General features: G+C 37.9%; 2 protein-coding genes across 2 annotated transcripts in view; both read left to right on the top strand.

Annotated features, from left to right (window-relative positions):
* Positions 1-161: 161 nt before the first annotated feature.
* Positions 162-6720, top strand: ATPsynbeta (ATP synthase, beta subunit). The gene is made up of 7 exons (XM_071676254.1): positions 162-405; positions 3124-3306; positions 3432-3566; positions 4865-5026; positions 5267-5946; positions 6073-6252; positions 6413-6720. The coding sequence occupies exons 1-7, from the start codon at positions 177-179 to the stop codon at positions 6530-6532; spliced, it is 1689 nt and encodes a 562-aa protein (XP_071532355.1). The 5' UTR covers positions 162-176; the 3' UTR covers positions 6533-6720.
* Positions 6721-10374: 3654 nt separating this feature from the next.
* Positions 10375-18611, top strand: part of poe (E3 ubiquitin-protein ligase-like protein poe) — a 230217-nt gene continuing 221980 nt past the window's right edge. Inside the window, exons 1-4 of the mRNA XM_071676253.1 lie at positions 10375-10525; positions 12055-12152; positions 14400-14733; positions 16860-17047. Of these exons, the coding sequence (XP_071532354.1) occupies positions 10392-10525; positions 12055-12152; positions 14400-14733; positions 16860-17047 (754 nt within the window). The 5' untranslated portion in view covers positions 10375-10391. The remainder of the gene's footprint in view (positions 10526-12054; positions 12153-14399; positions 14734-16859; positions 17048-18611) is intronic.

Raw genomic sequence — 18611 nt, 5'->3', positions numbered from 1 at the left:
GCTGATTGGTTAATGCCATCGATGGGTCTTAAATACCTCTGATCTCAGGGCAGTGATGCGACGGAGATATATAATGATAATACTTTGAATAGCTTAATAATAATTGATGGTTTTTTATCGAATATATTAATTGAAGTATCAAGGTAAAATTATATTAGTAAATATGGTTTAGAATTATGATCACTAGGGTGTGTGGCATCAATAGCCGAGTGGAGCCGAGCGGAGCCGAGGTAGGGTTTGTGTCGGTTCGGTCAACGTCTGGTCGACACTCTTCCCACCCTGCCATCATGTTGGGAGCCGCTACTCGCGCCTGCTCCTCCATTCTTAAAGCGGCCAAACCCACTGTGGTCGCTAATACTTTCCAAAATGTAGTCCCCAGGACTCTTCCGGCCCTGTACACCGCACGTGAGTTGCCACAGTAGATAACATTAAGGCGAATAGTTCTATTGGTGCAGGTTTATGTTTGCCGGTAACTTCTTGTGAATATGGCGGCCGGTGTTCATATGTACTGTTGAAATTAGGAGTTCCCGTATCGGGAGCACTAGTGACGCAGTAATGGTATATTTCTTAAAGCACCAAGTGGCTTATGACAGTTTTACGAAAAGTATGTGTCCATGGAGATGAATGTTTTCAGCATCAGCTGATAATGGCCGCCAGTCCTCCCGGCTTGTTTATACTGTGGAGTCTTTCCTACCCGGTAGCGAGTGGAAGAGCACATTATAAGTGCATGGATTAATTGTTTTTTTCTGAAAATTTACATTTCATGTACGACAAAAATGAGGTACGTATTATAACTGCACCGAGGTTAACGAAAGGTCACGCTGCTATCTTAACTAAACCGGGGATGGTTGTGTGAAAGAATTTAAATGGACTATTTTTTGTGTGGTAACCTCATAATTGTATCATGTTATTAAGGAACAGCACCCGATATATCATAATAAGAAGATTAGCTGATGAACCTTTATCCATAGTTATAGGTCTACCATTATCAAATTGCTTAATCTTTTTCTTATATAAGGGAGATATGAGAGATGAGCCTAAGGTGGGTCAGGCTACCCCTGTGACCTATGCTACCTGTGATTCTAAGTGTCCTTATGAATTTGTTAGTGTGTCAGTTAAGCTGAATATGAGGCTTTAAATTCCTTGGAAAGGGGCTAGACGAAAAAAAGTAATGATTTGGATGAAAATACATATCAAAGAATAACGTAATAGGAGCGAGAGTAATGGTAAAATGTAGGCAGAGCTGTGATCTCATAGTGTAGAATGAAATGAAGGGAAGCATTGGGAAAGTAGCAGACCACGAAAACCCAACCTGACTTCCTTAATAACATAAATGTATTACGTGTTGTAAGTGAAGAATTATTAGGATTCCCCCCTAATGCTCAGTGGTTAGGATGGCTTCTAAGAGATTTTACTTTCTTTTGCATGCAGTTGATATGGAAGATGACAATGTTTTTGGTACATATATGCGTATCACAATTTGTATTGTTTAGGTGAAGTTAGCTAAGATTTACCTCTGTTGGGAGAAAATATTGCTACAGATCATATCTAGGCAAGTCTGATGTGGTGCCCATAAACTAGAACTACTGAAGCTATCCTTGAGTATTGATTTATTTTACAGAGTTACTTTAGTTTCTAGAAAATACATTTGAGTTGCAGGGCTTGATTTAGGGCACCATATTCTGCTGTATTAACGTGGTAGTAGTTAGGGTATTGAATTTTTAGGTAAGTGATTATAGTAGTTGAAGCATTTATATACTACTTTGAAAGCCTTATCCTACCTTCCAAGCAATCAAGATTTATTTTCAATATTCTAGTCGCAGTATAAATGATATGATATTCAGTGATTCATGCCACCCCCTGCCTTCCCCAGATTGCTGTTGTTTCTTTTTCATGCTGAGGAAAGTAAATTTAAATTTTATAAGTATATTGGCTTTGTTATAATTATGATGTGCTGCAGTCATGTTCTGTTGTTTGATATAGATATGTATGTGTTATATTTTTACTGTTAAATGGATATTCTTTAACTTGGAAATACTTGACACATACATTGAATATGCTTGCACTGAAATGTACATGTTTAACTTGTTTTCTTCCATATTTAATCCATGTTATCATAATATACTCATACATGTGAGCCAAATAACTCTTACTTACCTAAATGTCCCTGGGAGAGAGAGCCTAAAGGTTCATTTGTTTACAAAGATGATCTTGTGATACTTGGACACTGGTATTATTGCACAATACATATACTCGTCTGCAATAACCTTGCCATCAAAACTACTTTCTTTTTTTAAGGCGCCTCAGTAGATGAAATTAGTTTAAGAATTAGTACATAATTAAGCTGGTGTTGATTTGTCAACCTGCATTTCCTTACCTTGCAAATGTACTCAGTTTTCACTTGCCTGATCAATCTCATCCTTTCACAATTACTACTGTAAACATGAAAGAGAAATTTTAGCCTTTTAAACAAGATTCCTTTTATTTCACTTTTAAAACCTCTCGCATCTTTCCACTGCAAGCACAGTGGATATACTTGACTGCTGTGATGACGTGGATACTTCATGCTATACTAATAGCTTAGTTCATATCATTAAAACTATATATTGTTTAAATGCCAGCTTCTGTGCAGCTTTCTAACGTGCAGAGAATCTGCATCCGTGTAATTATAACTGCTGTGATACCTGGGATGGTTCTGGATTTATATACTTTTACCTTGATTTCAATAGAGTAAAGAAGCCCTTTTTACCATCTCTTCCACTTTGACCTTAATTTCCCTGTGCTGTGCTGTTATATCTAGACAGCAGAATTCATGTACTTTGAAGATAACTTTTTAGTCATTATGAAAGAATCATAGGGCTCGATGAATTGTCAGTAATGGTGGATTAGTGCATTGAACCTTAATTTGTAGGTTGGATATTCATGTTGTACTTACAGTGGTCTTAGTGCAGAGAGTTAGTATACTCTAATGGATTTTACTTCTTTACTGATTGTTGTGATGAAACTGGTTTTGCGTGTCATACATTTACATGGTGACCAATCCTGGCCAACTGAGAAAAGTGGTTAGATGTCATTGTCATAGCTTTTTCTTGCCTACAGTAATAACCCTGAATCACCTTCCAGAGCGCAACTATGCTGCTAAGGCTGAAGCTGCCACCCAAACTGGGGTAGCTGGTGGGAAAGTAGTGGCAGTAATTGGTGCAGTTGTTGACGTACAGTTTGATGGAGAATTGCCACCTATTCTGAATTCACTTGAAGTTGAAAACCGGACTCCAAGACTGGTGCTAGAGGTTGCTCAACATCTTGGTAAGTTTTTTTTTTTTTTTCTCCTAAGAACTTTGAATAACATTTACTGCACCATATTCACTCCATTTCTTTCATTGAGCTTTTTATTTTTTAGTAAGGATAAGCAAACTCAAATTGTATTTCAGGAGAGAACACTGTGCGCACTATTGCTATGGATGGCACAGAGGGTCTCGTACGTGGTAATGCTGTCAAGGACACAGGCAACCCAATTTCCATTCCTGTCGGTCCAGCTACCCTTGGCCGTATTATTAATGTCATTGGTAAGTTTACACTCTTAATTTTAAAAATTTCTCCTACTATACCTTTGTATACAAAAAAATGTTTTGGCTGTTAGCATTATTCAGCAATATTATGATTTATCATGTATTTAGAAAGTCATGTACCAGATTTATCTCAAAAACCATAGTCATTGCGTCGAATCATTGCTCATGATTTCATCCTTGTTACTGTGGTCAGTAACCCATCAGGTCAGAAGTTTCTCATAATTTGTTTTTTCTTTGTCTTTATTAGGGTTTTTGTGATTTTGTCACTGAATGTTTCTTTTGGACAGCAACTTTTTACCTTGGGGAATATAATTGCATGGGTGACTGACAAGAGCCATTGTTAATAGACAGTGTAAACTGACTGATATTTACTTGTCTGAAAAAACATTTCCAATAAAGGGAAAAAGTTTCTTGTGAAATAATCTTTATTATGTAGGAAACCATGGAATAGTGAACTGAAGTGATGTGATATACTGGGGTCAGTGTGGTGTAAATGGACTGAATGAGAACATGTGAAACGTCTGGGGTAAACAATGGAAAGGTCTGTGGGGCCTGGATCTGGATCGGGAGTTGTGGTTTTGGTGCATTACACATGACAGCTAGAGACTGAGTGTGAATGAATGTGGCCTTTTTTGTCTTTTCGTGGCACTACCTTGCTGAAGTAGGAGGTGGGGGTGGTGATGCTGTTTCCTGTGGGGCGGGATGGCGCCAGGAATGGATGAAGGCAAGCAAGTATGAATATGTACATGTGTATATATGTATATGGCTGTATATGTGTATAAGCACGTATGTGTGTATGAGTGGATGGGTTGTTTTTCGTATGTTTCCAGGCACTACCTCATTTACATGGGAAATTGCGATCAAGTTTAATGAATACACTGACAGATTTATCAGAATAGTAGCATAAGATTATTGTAGTGCAGTGCCATTGCTGCTGATGGACTTCATTAGTTATAGAGACTATATTGCCTTGGCCACCCCCTTAAAAAGTTCTAGAAGGGAACAGGTGTCAAATATAGATAGATGGCAGTGCTGTGCCCAGTACTGCATTAGCTTTTTCAGGATTCACATGCAATCATATCTCTTAACCAGTGGAATAGCCATATTATTTTTCAGCCTTTCAGGATCCTATTTTAGTTTAGAATTTTCATCTATGAGTATTTTGGGTTAGCCAAAGCAGGTAAGGTGACTTAAGGATGTGAAGCAGTTACTCTGACTTGAAGGATGTGATTGTATTGAATTTGAATTAATGCATTGTGTAATTAATTTATTTATGGTTTCCTGAATCTCCCCAGGTGAACCAATTGATGAGCGTGGCCCAGTTCCAACTGAACATTTCGCAGCCATCCATGCTGAAGCCCCTGACTTTGTTGAGATGTCTGTTGAGCAGGAGATTCTTGTGACTGGCATTAAGGTGGTGGACCTGCTGGCCCCTTACTCCAAGGGTGGGAAGATTGGTATGTACTCGCTGTGGATTAATTGCCCGTACAGTATTGTATCTCCCTAGTGTACTGTTTATTTCCATAGGCTTCATTATCCCCATTGATAAGCTGTTTGTTGTAGAGCTCTACTGTATAAGAATACCCTCATCAATTTCTATTTGAGGTATATTGATCTCTAATGCATGCTTATAGACAAATTTATATGCCATATTTCAAGTTATCACATAGGACTCAATAGTATTTGGACATTTTTAGGTCTGTTTGGTGGTGCTGGTGTGGGCAAGACTGTACTTATCATGGAACTTATTAACAACGTCGCTAAGGCACACGGTGGTTACTCAGTGTTTGCTGGAGTAGGTGAGCGCACCCGTGAAGGCAATGATCTTTACCATGAGATGATTGAATCTGGTGTTATCTCCCTGAAAGATGACACCTCCAAGGTATCTTTGGTGTACGGTCAGATGAATGAACCCCCTGGTGCCCGTGCCCGTGTTGCTTTGACTGGACTGACTGTAGCAGAGTACTTCCGTGACCAGGAGGGACAGGATGTGCTACTTTTCATTGACAACATTTTCCGTTTCACTCAAGCTGGCTCTGAAGTATCTGCTCTTCTGGGGCGCATCCCATCTGCTGTAGGTTATCAACCCACTCTGGCCACTGACATGGGTACTATGCAGGAGAGGATTACCACAACCAAGAAGGGATCAATTACATCTGTGCAGGCCATTTATGTACCAGCTGATGACTTGACTGATCCTGCCCCTGCCACTACCTTTGCTCACTTGGATGCCACTACTGTGTTGTCTCGTGGTATCGCAGAATTGGGTATCTATCCAGCTGTTGATCCCTTAGATTCTATTTCCCGTATCATGGACCCAAACATCATTGGTAGTGAGCACTACAATGTTGCCCGGTCTGTACAAAAAATTTTACAGGTATGTTGTAAGAAGGTATGAATAAAAACAATATTTGTAAACTTGTTCAAATTCAGCATTTTGAAATTATGTAAAATGTGCCCATACATAACCACCTAATCATAACATTTCCCATTATCCTATCAGGATCACAAGTCCCTGCAGGATATTATTGCCATTTTGGGTATGGATGAGTTATCTGAGGAGGACAAACTTACTGTAGCCCGTGCCCGCAAGATCCAGAAGTTCTTGTCTCAGCCTTTCCAGGTGGCAGAGGTGTTCACTGGATATTCGGGGAAGTTTGTGTCACTTGAGAAGACAATTGTCGTAAGTTCACAATCTACATGCTTAAATAAAATGTACATATTTGTGGATATTACATGTATATTTCATTAATGGATGAATGATGGGTATGGTGTTATTTTTAGAGTGGAGATTGTAAATTTGTGTGGTAACTTAGACATTAAATCTAACTTTTATTTTTCAGAGTTTCAAGGAGATCCTGGATGGCAAACATGATCACTTGCCTGAAGCTGCTTTCTACATGCAAGGTGATATTGAAGATGTCCTTGTGAAAGCTGAACAGTTGGCAGTGCAGGGAAGCTAAACTTTTATCATCATAAATTATGTATAGTGTTTTTAAACAATAAGTTGTCATTGTTGCAGAGAAAGTTGTGCTGGGTGAAGTTGGAAACTATGGCAAAACATATTGATGTATTCCTGATATAGGAGTCACATCTGTTGTACAGAATTCCAGTGAGAATGTAAATTTATATAAATAAAAATTGAAAAGTACTTTGATCTTTTTTCCTTGGCATCTTCATAGCAAATTTGTCAGTGTGCATTTGATCTAATGTACTAGAAGTATAAAATCATAAAATCTAGGAGACTCCATCCCATACAAAAAACTTGCCTGATAGATAATACACAGGAAAGCCCCCAGAGATTAAATGGGTAAAAAAAATGTATATATACAAGGTGTTTTCCAAGATCACCGTTCATGACAATCCAAATTTATTTGGGGAAATGTGGTTATAATTAAAGTTTCATCTTTCAAATTACTTTGATATTTACAAAGTTTATTGTACTTGAGAAAAAGATTACCTATGTACCTCCTATTTACTATAAAAGGTAACTATTGGTAAGTTGGAAACCTTATCCTCCATGAAGGCTTGGAGAAAAAGGCGGAACCTGGATGTTCTAGCTAATTGAAACCAAAAGGTCGATGAACTGTTTGGGAATGTCGGTGGTAAAGGGGAAGAGCCGTCGAACAGGTAGCACTACTGAAGTTGTGGGATTGAGCCCCAGACAGGTGTGTGCAAATGAAAGTGGTTAAAGCACGTGGAATTTAAGGAAGAGCATAGAGTGTTATATTTTGACTAGGGATCTAGTATTGGTGATGGTTGATTTAAATGCTTGAGGGGATAATTGAGAGGCATGGGGTACCCAGTCTTGAGACAATGAATGGCTTGTAAAATATTGAGAATAACCTATTTTACAAGAGTTACACAAGTACAAATGGGCAATTACAGTAGGTGTCAAGTGGGCATTGTATTCTTTATTAACTAAAAGACAAAAGCAAATCATGGATGTAAATGTTCTAGAGAGGGGCAGCTGGTGGAAGTCTGATCATTACTGATTGGAGGCTTCAGTTGAAGATATGTGTGGGAACAGATGATAATAGTGAATGAACTTTATGTAAGGATAAGACAGATGTGTGAAAATAAAAAGAGAATGGTTGAGAGAGCAGAAGTGGGTGTATTGAAGTGGTTTGGATGTATGTAGAGTGAGTGAGGAAAGGTTGACGAAGAGGATATGTGTGACATTGGTCGAGGGAACGAGGGGAGGGGAAGACCAAATTGGAGTGAAAAAGATGGAGCGATCGTGGCCTGAACATACAGGAGGGTGAGAGGCGTGCAAGGATTAGAGTGCATTGGAACGCTGTGGTATACCGGGGTTGACTTGCTGTCAATGGACTGAACCAGGGCCTTCCCACTATCCTAATTGGCTCCATCAAGGCCCAATAAATGTTTTTGTGGCTTCTGGTTCAGTCCATTGACAATACATCAACCCCTGTTCACCACATTGTTCGTATTATATTATGTTTGCCTTACAATCAATCTCCATGTTCAAGCGTTAGCAAGGTAACTAGGGGAAACAGACGAAGAAATTTCCTTATTGGCTCGAATTCACGCTCTATCTGTCATGTATAATTCATTGTAACCGAAGAACCTTGTCCACAACCAGACCTCACACACCTTTCCTTGGTGTTCCCCGACCGCTTCATGTGCCTTGGTTCAGCCCATTGAAAGCACGTCGTCCCCTGTAAACCACATCACTGCATTTCGTTCTGTCCCTTGCACGCCACACATCCTTCTACATGCTCAGATCCCAAACCTTCAAAGCATCTTTCACTCCATCCACATCTTTCACTCTTCCTTGTACCCTCTACTTCTGACCTGTTTACACACTATTTCCGTACACTCTTCAGCTCTCTAATACATACTTCTCTTACGCCCACACCTCTCTCGACCTATTATTTCCTATTCGGCCAAACCTTCTCACACCACATATCGTTCTCAAATATTTTACTTTCAGCACATCCACTTTTTTAAGGCCTTCTGAAAGGACGCTATTGCAACAACGGGACTACTATACCATCAAACATATTCATATTTGGCCTTGATGACAGTGGCTACTTTTCCCACACGTTCCTCAGTTTACCTAGGACCTTCCAACTCCTCACCCACTCCTTGGAGCAAACGTCTTAATGTGACTTTGAAGTCCTGAAGCGAAACAAGATGGGGAAGCAATCTGCAAAGCATAAAAACTCCCACTTTTCATGATGCTAAGTCGGGGAGGCATGTTAGAGTTGAACTAGAAATCCACTGATGTTGGTAATGTAAAAGCTCAAGCTTTGGCAGAGGAAGTTGTGTCCTACTCTTCCTTATGTGCTCTCGTTTGGTTTGACATCCTGACCAACATCAGTGTAGACGGATGTGGTAGTTGAGATGTTAACACGCAGTCCCCCATAATTGACAGAAAATGTAGATTCATAGCAGCACTAACGATGGCAAAATAGATATGCGGAAAAGAGTCTTTTCCGAAGGAAAATAGGCTCAGAAACTCCAAGACACTTTGCCTACAAATCATCTGATGAGCCTTTATTGATGCCCAGAGGAAACGAGACAGGATTATCTTTAATTAATCATAGATTCTGTTACCGCGTCTCAAGAGGACATTCACATATGGGTAAAAGAGATGTTTGGAGTTGAACTTTAACAAAATATGGGAAATGAAAGGACATATCCACGATACTGGAATTGGCTAAAAGAGATGTTTGGAGTTGAACTTTAACAAAATATGGGAAATGTCAGGTTGGTCACCAAAAAAAAAAAAAAAAAAAAGAGGATATAGAACAGAACCTGAGCTCTTATGGTGAATGAGACATTGTTGTAAAACAATGAGCTTTAAAAATTCTAGATTGTCCGATTTGCCTTTGAAGAACTGACAGTACTGGAATACTTTCGTTGATTGACGAGAAACATCTTTAAATACCAAATCTCTCGCTCCCTATCTCGTATTAATGGTGGCTACTGCGGGAAGATTTTTCAAAATTGCAGCTCTTTGAAATATATCCTTACAAATCTCTATTTCCATTTAGATAAGAGATTAGAAGAAACTTTGTTAATCACTGACATTTCAAAACATTGTATCAATGAAGATTTTTCAAAATTGCAGCTCTTTGAAATATATCCTTACAAATCTTTATCTCAATTTAGATGAGAGATTAGAAGAAACTTTGTTAATCAATGACATTTCAAAATTTTGTATCAATTCAGTTTGTCGGGCAGATGAAGGGCAATCGACCAATACGTACATTGCACTGTATTACGATGAGTTAATGCTTTAATACCGCGAGCGGAAGCATACCTGAGCATAGGCAGTTTATTACCTATAGGCTGGGGTAATTTGGTTGTTGAATGACATTCTAACTCAAAATAGACGTATAGTGATCCAATGATAATGAATCAGGTAAACTGCGCATTGAAAAGGGAAGATGAAGGCCCAGCGTGTTGTAATTATTTACATTACGAAACTGCATCAACATCTATTTATAGTAAGGACATTAGAGTCTGTATCAAAGTTCCCGCATATTGTTTAATATTCTGTGGACACTGAATTATCATTTATATAAGAAAGCAACGTGCAGCACAATGTCGTAGAATCTCATCTACAAGAGATGGGCTTCATAATCAACTTAAAAGACCTAAATGCCTTAAAAATTTCTCAATTGATGGTGATTAGACGTTGTTGACGGTCCTAAAGACTCTTAATTATCAAATGGCTATCAAGCCGATACAATCATTTGTGTCATTATTGCGTTACAGTGCAAAATAAGGCGGGGGTCCTGGGTGGAGGTGGGGTAGTGCGAGGGCCAGCCGCTAGACGGCGCTGGACTCGCCATGTTACAGGTAAACATGGCTGCAACCAGCGGAGGAGTCGAGTGGAGCCAACTTGTGAAGCCAATTTTGGCGGCTTCCTACGGCTCCGTCAACAAACAAGACCTGCCCGAGCTAGTAAAAGCTATACTGAAAAGGTGAGCCGGTTTTTTAATGCTTGAAGTTTGGTGAGTTAGCTGTTGGTGGGATTAGTGTGGATGCTTCTGTTGACGTGACCGGAGAAATTAGAACATTCGACTACGGTCATTTTGGGGGATTCTATCATTTTATGCAATCCAGAGATATGCTAGAATTAAAGTATTATTCAAATTCAAATTTACCAAGTCCAGACAAGTTTCATGGGAAATCCCACAAGATGGTAGCAATCAGCTGATCGTACATCACAGTTGTTAAAGAGAAGAGTTTTAGATTAATGTTATTCAGGTTGATAACGACAGTAATGTAATTTTATAATCAATCATTTGAATATGCCCATATGCTGGATCTATTATACTTAAGACTTGCATTTAATGCTGCTCGTATACTTACATCATGTATGTCAACTGTTGCAAAACGTCTTTACTTGCTTTCAGTGACGTTGAATTCTGTCCATGAGTTGTACATGTTTAGTTGTAAATATAGATGAAAAAATTATTCAATCTCTGCCACGCCCTTGTTGCTTTGAACCAAGTTACTATGTTCCGTAATTAATGGACCATTTGATTGGTTAACGCCTCTCTTAATTTGCTGATTTGAGCAATATGTGCTTAAGATATCTGTTTTATTTGACTTTTCTCAGTCTCTTAATGCAAATCTATGTGATGTACTTTATCATGATACTTGTAGGTTTCTGAGTGTAAGTGCTATGGTCCCAGAAAATAAGCCCTTTTTTTTTTACTTTCCTCACAACCTTGACTTTGTTTTGATAAAGGTCTCTCTAATATGCAAAGGTACATAAACTCCCTCCACAACTTCGAAAGTTGTACTGACTTTTTTCCGAGCTTTGTCCATATCATTTTCATTAAGGATATCATTTGGGATGAAGTTATAAATCATGTTGTAGGACCACCTCTTGATAAATGTTCCTTAGCATGGTTTTCAGGATATTGTTCGTGTCTGTCTGAGATTTGCCTGATATTGTTTATGATGTAATCTTCATGTATGATGAAAGTAAAGCTGTTGTCATATGTTTTGATTTTTGTAAAGCATTTGATAAAGTTCCACATCCAGGGTTACTAACAAAACTTGTCGCACGGTGTAGGTGGAATTATACTCAGATAGTAAGGAAGTTGGCTGACTCCAAAGCACATGTTTTTGATATTGATGAGTGCAAAGTTAGGACACATGCATCAATTTTCATTAGCAGTACCAAACATCAATAGCAGTAGCTTTAAATGTTACATTCACCTACTCTTATTTAAAGAAATTTAGAAAGCATGTTTTTGCTACAACTTGTCAAATGCCCTTAAGAGCGAAGGACCAGAAGTGAAATGCCCTTGAGAGCGAAGGACCAGAAGTGAAATGCCCTTGAGAGCTAAGGACCAGAAGTGAGTCGTATAGGAGAAAAAAAGGGAATGGGATTCTAAATGTCTTAAGGTAGACCATGATGAATGATGAATTTGATGTATGTTGATGCAACATGTATGAATATAGAAAGTATTCTGAATGCCTTGATCATATTTTTCAGCAAAGAAGAAATTCTTCACCATGAGGAGCAGTATGAAGCATTCTATACATCATTTTGTGTTCTTGCTGCTGATTATCTGGCAAGCAATGCCCATCAAGGTAAGTTTATTTTAGTTTTTATCTTTAATATAAGAAATTGGAACTTGAACATGTCTTATTTTTTTTAAGGTCCATGTTGTAAGAACATGTAATTATTAAAGGTAAAAGCATTTTCTTTTTCAATATTAAAGTGGTCTCCATGTAATTTACTCATCTACAGTCATGCTAGGGGTCCTGTTTGCTTAAGTACATTTAATATAAGTTGAAATTTTTGGTCAGTTTGTCTTTTTTTTTTTTTTTTTTTCTTTTGAGGCATGCCATGGGCTTGTATAATATATTAATGATTTGACCATGTAGTAAATGGATACATTGCATTTTGACTCATGTTAGCTTATTGTTAGTTAATTGAAAGCTGACATTCTTGGAAACCAAGAGTCGTAAAGTTCCAAACACTTATACAGGCCTAAAAAAGGTTACCAATTTTTTTTTTTTTTTTAGCACTAGACAAAGAGGATATATTTGGCAGAATTGATAGAACAAGGAAAACAGGGAGGACAAATTGGAAATGGAATAATGGAGTGCAAAATATTTTGAGTGATTAGAGCCAGAACGTGCAGGAGGGTGAAAGGCATGCATAGGGTTGAGTGAATTGGAACAAAATGGTGTACTGGGGTCGATGTGCTGCAAATGTACTGGACCAGGGCTTGTGAAGCATCCAGGGTAAGCATGGAAAAGTCTGTAAGGCTTGGTTGAGGTTAGTGGTTTTGGTGCATTACACATCAGCAGATGTGGCCTCCTCCTCCTGTTCCTGGTCCTGGTGCTACCTTACTTTATGTGGGAAATTAGTCATGTATAGAAGATACACAAGAACGGCAAAGGTGGTCATTTTTAACAGTAGCTCTCTTTGCTCACTGGCTACATACTAATGAATTCAAAGGACTGCAAGCTTGTGACTTTTCCTTGAATGATACATACTCTTAAGATATTAATTAGTACACTCTTAGTTGCAAATGCATCAGACTTAGACACCATCATACTTTGAAAGGCTGAAGTGGTAATGTGAACTGATCGAATTTTGTTTGTTGATTTTTGGTTATATTTTGCTTTTGACTGATATAGATAAAAATTAAAGTGCATTACGAGAGTGGGATGATTAGTGCTTATGCATCTTGCCACAAGAATGACAATGAAGAGAATCAAATGTTTTGGGAGCAGTAAAGCAATTGTATCGGTTGAGTATGTTTATCATTGCTGGGGGGATGAGGCATCTTTCATGGGTCAGATCTAGTAGTTCTTTTGATTTTAAAGAAAACACATATATAGAATCGAAAGAAGTCAAAAGGGAAAAAAAAGCAAATGTCAGTAAAAGTGAATTGAAAAAAGAAAAAGATCTGCAGTTGACCTTAAAAAGTTGAAACTTCAAAGTTACATTTGAAGTCTTAAGTTTTATGCATATAAAGTGTCTTGATTAAACTCGCTGTTGCTATCAATGTGTACAGCTAATCTTTTTGAGCTTGTGGGAACACATGGCATCTGTTTTTGAGTATTTGTGGTTTTGTAAGGTCCTGCCAAAATTTTTCCATGCACTTGGGAAGCTCCATGTGGATGTAGGTTTATTGTAGCATAGCCTATTAGACCATTATCTCTAGGGAGAGCCAGGAATAGTCATAACCAAGGCTAGTGTTGACATATCCTTTTGTGTGGAATAGCTGTGTAGCTGCTTCATAGGAGTTTTAGGCATGACACAAAAGCTGTTAAGTGTGGTGAATTTTGTATGTAAGCTTACCTTGCTGTAAGGTTGATTGTCAGAATTCAAACGTGTGTGAGTCCACTACCTAAGATACGGGTTAGCAACCCTGGGCACATGTGCCAGAGATGGCATAACTGGTATTGATAATGATAGTGACCAAGACTTAAAAAAAGATAGTTTTGTAGACACAGCTTCTTTATTAGTGTTGATACTTGGAATTTATGGATCAGTATATAGGTGAACTATACCAACCATTTTTAATGTATTTTAGAAATGTAATGTAACATTTGAGAAAAAAATTATTTCACCTACTGAGGATCTTGAGAGTAAGAGTAGCACCCAAATAGTAAGATATTTTGACCCCTGTCCTAAGACACTGTGGAAAGGGGTTACAGAAAGAGCACTGTAGAAAGACTATCATACAACTGTAGATTTATTTATTCTGGGAGGGAGATTTTTATCCATAAGGCCAAAGTGAGTCCTACTGTATATATATTCTGTTGAATCGTATAGCTATTTACAATCATTACTTAATTCTTGCTAATTTTTTTTGCCAGTGAGTGTTGGGAGTGTAAACCAAGCTGTTAGTGCAGCAAAAGTGCTACTCCAGTTCCTGGCTGGGCGTGTTGGTTCACCCCCAACATCCATAACCACTCCAGCTCCCCATTCCTCTTCATCGGCCTCAGTTGTCACATCTACAATCAGTACAACTGCTAGTAGCAGCACCCCAAGTGTGGCTGTGTCTGCTGGTGGTATACCACTTGCAGCCACTACCACAACTACCACAAATGCCACATTACCTACATCTACCACAACTACAAGTATAGGCACAAGTGTAGGAGTCATAACTACAACAACCACAACTACTGCTGCTGTAACATCAGCCATTGAGTATGTAATCATGTGATAGTTCCTGTTTTTAGATGTAAGTGTGGTTACATATGATAAGTATATTCTCGATTATTTGCAAATAATAGAGAAGTTCCAAATTAGACCACAATGCAATATTTTATACTTGAAGGGTTAAAAATGCCTCTTAAAGGCTCATATTTTCAAAATTTTGGACATAGGATCAAATTGTAAATGAGCGAGCTGTGGCATATGGTACAATATCTTATATGAAACATAGTGCTACAGCAAAAATGATGAGTAATTTGATTGATGTATGTGTTAAATAGCTTTTTATCTCAGGGGGATAGATTGCTGCAGAAAGCCCTTGCTGACTTGTAATAATTCCTGTATTCCCTTGAATATTATGTGAATCAAGGAATGGTAATGATTTATGAAAAATACTTTGTTGTTAGAGCTGAAGCTAGAATTAAGGAACTGAATACTTTTAAATGTGTATTTATACTTGTTTTATTAAGAGGAAAGGGGTGTTAGATAGCCATAACAGCAATAGCAGCAGCAAATGATTATGAGCTATGAATATGTTAGAGTAGATATAATGAATTTTTTAAGTGATGCTCATGAGAATATAGGTGTAAAAGCTGTGACTCGAGTTGATTGACGAGACTGCAGGTTTACCACAAGATCGACATAATAGCTCTGTTACAACTAGTTTACTTCAGTCAATATGAATTCTCAGTGGTCATTAGTAATCTTAACTGTCTCTGAATGTGTAAATGACATCTTGTTCATTACAATAACTACAGCATAAACCTCTCTGAACAAGTTTTCTTAGTCCAAAATGTTACAGCTTTAACATCAAAATTACATATGCCACAGGCCCAATACTGATACCACAAGCTTAGCATATTGCTGTTGTTAGTGCAAAATCACCAATAATGTTTATTTCCTGCAGTGTGAAGTTACCATCGACTTTAGTAAATGCCAACTATGTAATATTTTGGTTGATCTCAAAACACAGATTGTGTGTGCCTCTTTCCACCACGAGTTTTTCTTTCTGTGTGTCTGTATGCAATGCCTTGTTCTTCCGGGGAACTATACTATAAGGAAGTAATTGTGACAGAAAAGTCACTATGCTTCACTCTAAACAAACCTCCCTAGGAAAATGTTGCTAGCTTATCCATTGTTTTAGAGACAAACCTAATGGTTATAATATCCGAAGCACCTCCCCGAATCTGCACAAGGAATGCTACCTTCTTTAGTATGGCTTTCAGTCTCAATAATAGTTTAGTGAGCCTTTGTTTACAGAAGGGAGTTTTTTTTAAACTTTTGGAAGCATTATTATATGCAACCCAGGATGTTTACAAATGATGATGTAATCTTGAATGAACTGGATGCTGCATTTTTTGGCAGGCTCTTCATTGAGTCTGCTTGTGCTCATGCCTCATCAGAAGTTCCACCCCATCTGTTGTTCACATCATCAGATTAACCCCAGACTTGGACTTCTTGGCCACTCCCAAACAATTCATGCCCCTCTACCCCAAGAGCTTGATTTTATTCAGAGCCAGAACATAACAGATCCCTCTCCTCAAACATGACACCTGTTTTTCCTTTTTTTATTGAGTTGGTAGTAATAAATGTTATTTCAAATCCTTTTTCATTGGGATAAGGTAGTTTATAATGAGCATTACAGGATATGCTGGTGAGATCTTCTAGTGTGCAATAGTTCTTCATAACTTGTTGCCATTCTTACTCTAGTGAGGCAGCATTAGGGATAAATGAACTATGGCCCCATTTGCACACATCCAATCTTTAGGTGTTGTATATTGTTTACTGAAATCAGAGACTGTCATCCACACCCAAGACTGTAGACTACTCCATGGTTACCTTGACAGTTTCACATGCCCTAGATCAGCTTTTGAACAGCAAGTCACTTTTCTATGTATCACTCACTCCAATTATTACTGTATGATGCATGTCTTGCACTCCACAGTGTTTGTGCCTTAACACACCAAAGCTCCATTACTTTTACCTTCTTTGTTTTATCTGTATCCTTTGTATTCATTAGTTTTATATCCATTACTGTTCATTATTACATGCCTTGCTGTGTTTTGTTACCAAAAGCCTGTAATTTATCCTATTATCTTTTAAACACATTTTGTTTATAGAACCAGTGGGGAAAAGGAGCGGATGGTGTGTGTTCATGATAAGCACCTGCTTACTGGGATCAAAGCTCTGTGCCGTGGGTCTGGGGCTTTGCACCGTGCTGACCAGGCTTCCCTAACTGCAGCAATGAAGGCTGCAAAACTTCCGCCACACATCAAGACTGTTGCTCCAGGTACATCTCCTCCAGCAGGTCTGTTACTTTTGGGAAATGGTGCTTCAGATAATTCTTAGGAATGCATTTTATTTTTCTTTTACCTGGATTGTGTGGTGTTGTAGAACTTTATACATGTGTGCCTGCAGGCTTCTGAAGGATGTACTTTTCCTTTACTTTTAAGTCCACAGAGTGGTCTTTTAGGTTCAGATAATCTTGCTTCTAGTCCACCTATTTGTGATAAACATATCTTTCAGCATCCCTTAGTTATTTGGATTGTGTGATAATGATGAGATTGCTAAACAGTAATATTTTCATCATGCAGTGATGAGTGCTTTTGAGGGTACCATCTAATGAAAGTAGCTAAGTGAGCATCCCATGGGTATTTATCCATATTCTAGTGCAAACAAAATTTAAGTGTGATTTGTTGATAATGATATAAGATTAAAAAGGAAAGTTATCTATTCTTATGGCTCATATGCTGCTAATAATTGAAATGTTTTTATTATGAGTATTACTGAAATTCTCATTTTCTTATAATAGCAATTTTCAGTCTTACTTAAGTGGAAAGGAGAAAGGTCATTAATTATTGAACTCGGGTAAGTCCTTGGTTTTCCATGTTTCTTCAGATAGCCATGAAAATACTCCAGATTAATTGTCACTTAGATTTCTTAAGGTAAATCATATTAGTTTGTTTTCTTCTATACCTAAAAACTTTTATATTTCAGGGCTATGATCAGCTGCCTCCATTATCATTTAGGGAGTTGGATATTGTGGGTTTGCTTTGTATGGTTTCAGTTGCTGTGACTTGGCATAGATAGAGCAAAGATACTTTGATTGAGATTATGGTTTAGAAAAGTTCTTTTAGCTGAGCCATTTTTTGAGTTGTATTGAGAATTTACTGGAAAGAGAAAACAGGAATGGGAAATCTCTTAAGGATAAATGACATCTATAGGAGTTGGAAGATATATTAATTGAATGGAGTTAGATAGAAATCAGCTGCCTCTATTGTCATTTAGGGAGTTGTATATTGTAGGTTCGCTGTGTGTGGTTTAATTTGCTGTGATTTGGCATGGACAGAGCCAAGATACTTTCTTTGCATTAGATTGAGGTTATGGTTTAGAAAAGTTGTTTTAACTGAACCATTTTTTGAGTTGTATTAAGAATTTACTGGAAAGAGAAAATAGGAATGGGATATTTTAAGGATTAATGGCATCTGTATGAGATAGAAGATTTATTGATTGAATGGAGTCACTCATAAAGATCTGTGGATTATTTCTAACTGTTGGAAAGATATGTAGAGTAAGGAAGGTGCTAGTTGGAGAAATGTAATTTCAGCCATAGAGTGAACATGAATGAAAGGATCAAGAGAAAAAGAGATGAGGAAAATGATTTTGAAAACATATGTTAAGGCTTCTAGAGTGTCCATAATTGCTGAAGGAGGAGGAAGTAATGGATGAATACTGTTCAATTGAGATGTTTGCCTAAAATGGGAGGGCTTTTGTGAAGTGCTCTCCGCATGTTTTGCTTGAGGTATAAGACTGTTCTTCTTCACTACCATTTGCTTATTGATTCTTGTTCATCTGGAATTGATAGCAACCAT

The sequence above is a fragment of the Panulirus ornatus genome, chromosome 22 (genome assembly GCF_036320965.1).
Source record: "Panulirus ornatus isolate Po-2019 chromosome 22, ASM3632096v1, whole genome shotgun sequence".
In the NCBI taxonomy this organism is placed as follows: Eukaryota; Metazoa; Arthropoda; class Malacostraca; order Decapoda; family Palinuridae; genus Panulirus; species Panulirus ornatus.
This window is presented reverse-complemented; position numbering and strand designations above follow the sequence as displayed.